General features: G+C 64.0%; 1 protein-coding gene across 1 annotated transcript; it reads right to left on the reverse strand.

Annotated features, from left to right (window-relative positions):
• Positions 1–18: 18 nt before the first annotated feature.
• On the reverse strand, positions 19–3,205 carry MNEG_6061 (threonine dehydratase; the record flags this gene model as incomplete). Its single annotated transcript, XM_014045466.1, has 11 exons — positions 19–87; positions 206–343; positions 568–705; positions 888–1,001; positions 1,116–1,220; positions 1,448–1,543; positions 1,725–1,805; positions 2,012–2,059; positions 2,399–2,614; positions 2,837–2,926; positions 3,203–3,205. 11 exons carry the CDS (start codon positions 3,203–3,205, stop codon positions 19–21), a joined length of 1,098 nt encoding a protein of 365 aa, XP_013900920.1.
• Positions 3,206–3,440: the final 235 nt, after the last annotated feature.

The following is a 3,440-nucleotide window of genomic DNA, read 5'->3' on the forward strand; positions in this document are numbered from 1 at the left end:
GGGGGCAAGGCGGTGGTGTTAGGCGCAATAGGGGGCCCACGACGGTACGCTGCACGTCCCCAGGCGCACACCTGCTGCGAGCGGGCCCTGGCGCAACGCAGCCCGGCGCCGACTGGCAGGCGACACGCCGCCTGCGTCTGGTGACCCAACCAGCCTGGATTGCTCAAAACATCACGTAGTCTTCCCCCCTTTTTCCAGATCCCACCTCTGTGCTGCTGCCCAGGTCCGCCAGCTCAGCAACCAGCCTCAGCCGCTCAAAATTGATGTTGGCGCCAGACGTCACCGCCACCACTGTGCGGCCCTGGGACCCGCTGGCCTTGAGCCACGCCTTGGCGCCAGCCACCTGCGGCAAACAGAGCGGCAAGTCGGCGCAGAATGGTCATGGCTTTGGGGCACGTGGTAAGTGGTGCGCATGTGCGCATGGAAATGGCCACGGGCCTCCGCACCAAGGGGCCAAATCCAACACACGACAGGGGATGCAGATGCGGATGTTGCTTCACGCGCGCCAGCAGCTGGCAGCCCGAACCTGTGAATTCCCCTTGCGTTGTGTGGCCTGCGCCTGCTCACCGCGACAGCCCCCGCTGGCTCCAGGATGGAGCGCGTCTCGTTGAAGACGTCCTTGATGGCGGCGGAGATGGCGGCGTTGTCCACCAGCACGACGCCGTCCACCAGGTCGCGGGCCATGCGGAACGTCTCGGCACCAACCTGGGGGCCGGGGAGCAAGCGGGTCTTGAGCGCTGCCAGGCTCACGGGAGTTGGCTGTGCCCTGCTTGTGCCAAAAACCACCCGCATTCAACATCCCCGGAAAACTGCGCGAGCCGGCCTGGTTGCCGCCACCGCCCTTGCTACCCGCCCTTGTTCCATCGTCTGGGACAGTAGAGGCTCACGTGCTTCACCGCGACGCCATCCGCGAAGCCGTCGACCTTTGACAGCGTCACGCGCGCCCCCTTTTCCAGGGACATGGCCATCGCGTTGGCACCAGCGGGCTCAACGCCGATCACCTGCGCGCAGCCGGCGGTATGACGGGATTCAGGCAGGCAAGGAGCGGAATGGGCAGCTTTGTGCACAAATGGAGGGCTGCTCCCCCCTCCACGTCCCCCCCACCGCCAACCCACCTTGACATGTGGCTGCAGGGCCTTGACATAGGCGGCTATGCCGGCAATCAGGCCGCCACCACCCACCGCCACAAAGATGGCGTCAAGCTGGGCAGGGTTGCCAATCTAGTGTTGAAAAGGGGGAGACTTGGTCCGTCAACGGGCTGGGTTGGATGCTTCGACCACGTGCATATAAATGGCTCCCTCAGCCAAAACGCTGCGGCACTTTGGGGGTCCCAGGTGGTCCCTCAACCCAGTACTTGCCAAGCCTAAGCACACTTGCGAATCCTGCTGGGTTCAGGCGTATTTTGTGGTGGTGTGACCAGAGCAGGGGCAATTGAGCGCCCTCCCACCTGCCGCAGGATTTCGTCCCCGATGGTGCCTTGACCCGCAATGGTGTAGGGGTCGTCGTACGGCGCAACAAACGTGAGGCCCTCAGCCACGGCGCGCTGCATTCACACGACAGTGTCGAAGGGCGGGTCCAAGAGGGAGAGTTCGAGGGGGTGGTCCAGGGCCAACAAGCTGTGGGAAGCAGGCATACGAAGTGGTGTGGTGCGGATTCACTCGGCGACCGCCCCTGCTTGCCCCAAACGCATGCGACACCCCTGCTGTGCGCCATGCGGCCTTCACCTGCAGTGCGTGCGCCTGCGCCTCTTGGTAGGTCTCCCCTACCAGCTCCACCGTGCCACCCAGCCGCCGCACATTTGCCACCTGCGGCACCAGCACGACGCCGCGGCAACGGCAGGTTGCAGAAGCTACGGTGAGACACAAGGAGCAGCTGCCAAGCCCTGGACGTTCCCACTGCGCACGCACCACCAGAGCGTCGCAGCCTCACGCTTCACGCAAAACCGGGGGGGGGGGGTATTGTAGACCCCAGCCTTCCTCCCTCTCCCCCTTCAGCCCCAGGCCCTGTGCACCTTGATGTCAGGAGTTGTCACCGGCATGCAGATGACGGCCTTGCACCCCTGAGGACCAGCAGCGAGGTGGAGGGTGTGACTAGGAATTCGTCCATTTGCTGTGCACGCAAGCTCATCCCCCCCCCCCAAAAAAGAAACGCCAAAATCTCTGAGTCGCCATGTCCAGGCGTCCCTTACAACTCAAGTGAGCTGCGGAGATTTTCAGGCAGGCCCCTTCAGAACTTCAATGCGTCATGTCAAAAGCAGCGCTTGACTGCGGGACAGCTAGGTGTCAAACCATGTCAGCACCCCAGCAACCATGCCCACAGGCCCGACCACAACACACACACAAACACACACACACACACACACACACACACACACACGAGACGCAACGGCTTCGCCCACCAGCTTCTGGGCCGACAGCGCCACGCCCTGTGCGTGGTTCCCAGCGCTGCTGGTGATGACGCCGCGGTCCAGCTGCTCCTGCGTGAGCTTGGCCATCTTGTTGTACGCGCCCCGCAGCTTGAAGCTGAACACCGGCTGCAGGTCCTCGCGCTTCAGCAGGATGCTGCTGCCCAGCGCGTCACTCAGCTTCACGGCGCGCTCCAGGGGAGTGATCACCTGGAGGCCGGGCGGGAGGGCGGGAGGGCGGGAACCATGGGAGGCGCGTCCGCAGGGTGGGGAACACGCTGCTGCAGGAAGTCTTGAGGAAGGCATGGCCACCCCCAGGAGCTGCCCACCGCCATCGCTGGACGTTGCCCTGCAGCGCCCGTTGCGCCCGTGATATCTCTGCCCACCCCACCCAACAAAGCGCTCGTCAAGCCTCCACCAGCCGCAGCGCACCGCGACATCGTACACGCGCGCCGTGAGGATGGCCCTGAGGTAGCCGTCAGGCTCAAACCGCCAGCTGGTTGCAGCGCAGCCGCTCGCCGTCTGCGTGGTACATGATAGGCAGGGGCAGTAGTGTTGCAAAGGCATAAATATTGGTGCCAGCTGCATGGCGTCCGTCGCAGGGGCAGTGCATGGGATGCATTATTGAAGGACGGCAACAGCAAAAAGGCAAGTCGCACGGCGCTTCGAAAAGCTGCGCCGTGCCATGCACTGCACTGACGTGAAACAGAGAAGCAGACCTCCAGCCTAGCAGCCGTGGCAGCTCCACCCTCACGTCACCCCTGGCTTTGCCACTGCATATGCCCACAGCCCGCGCACCATGCACTCTGCTTTTGTGCAGCCGGGGCAGCGGAACACGTCGTCGGGCGACGCAGGGCTGGTGCGGTCCACCTCGCTCAGCACGCCCGGTGGCAGCTCAAACTCCTCTGGTATAAACGTCAATTCTTCAAAGCTGCTGAGGGAGGACCCCGACGAGCTGCTAGACGTCACGACCGTCGCAGCAGTGGGCGCCGCCGCCTGCCGATGCGCCGCTGCCTCCTCCGCCGCCTCTTGCAAC

This window comes from Monoraphidium neglectum (genome assembly GCF_000611645.1).
Source record: "Monoraphidium neglectum strain SAG 48.87 unplaced genomic scaffold scaffold00953, whole genome shotgun sequence".
Lineage (NCBI taxonomy): Eukaryota > Viridiplantae > Chlorophyta > Chlorophyceae > Sphaeropleales > Selenastraceae > Monoraphidium > Monoraphidium neglectum.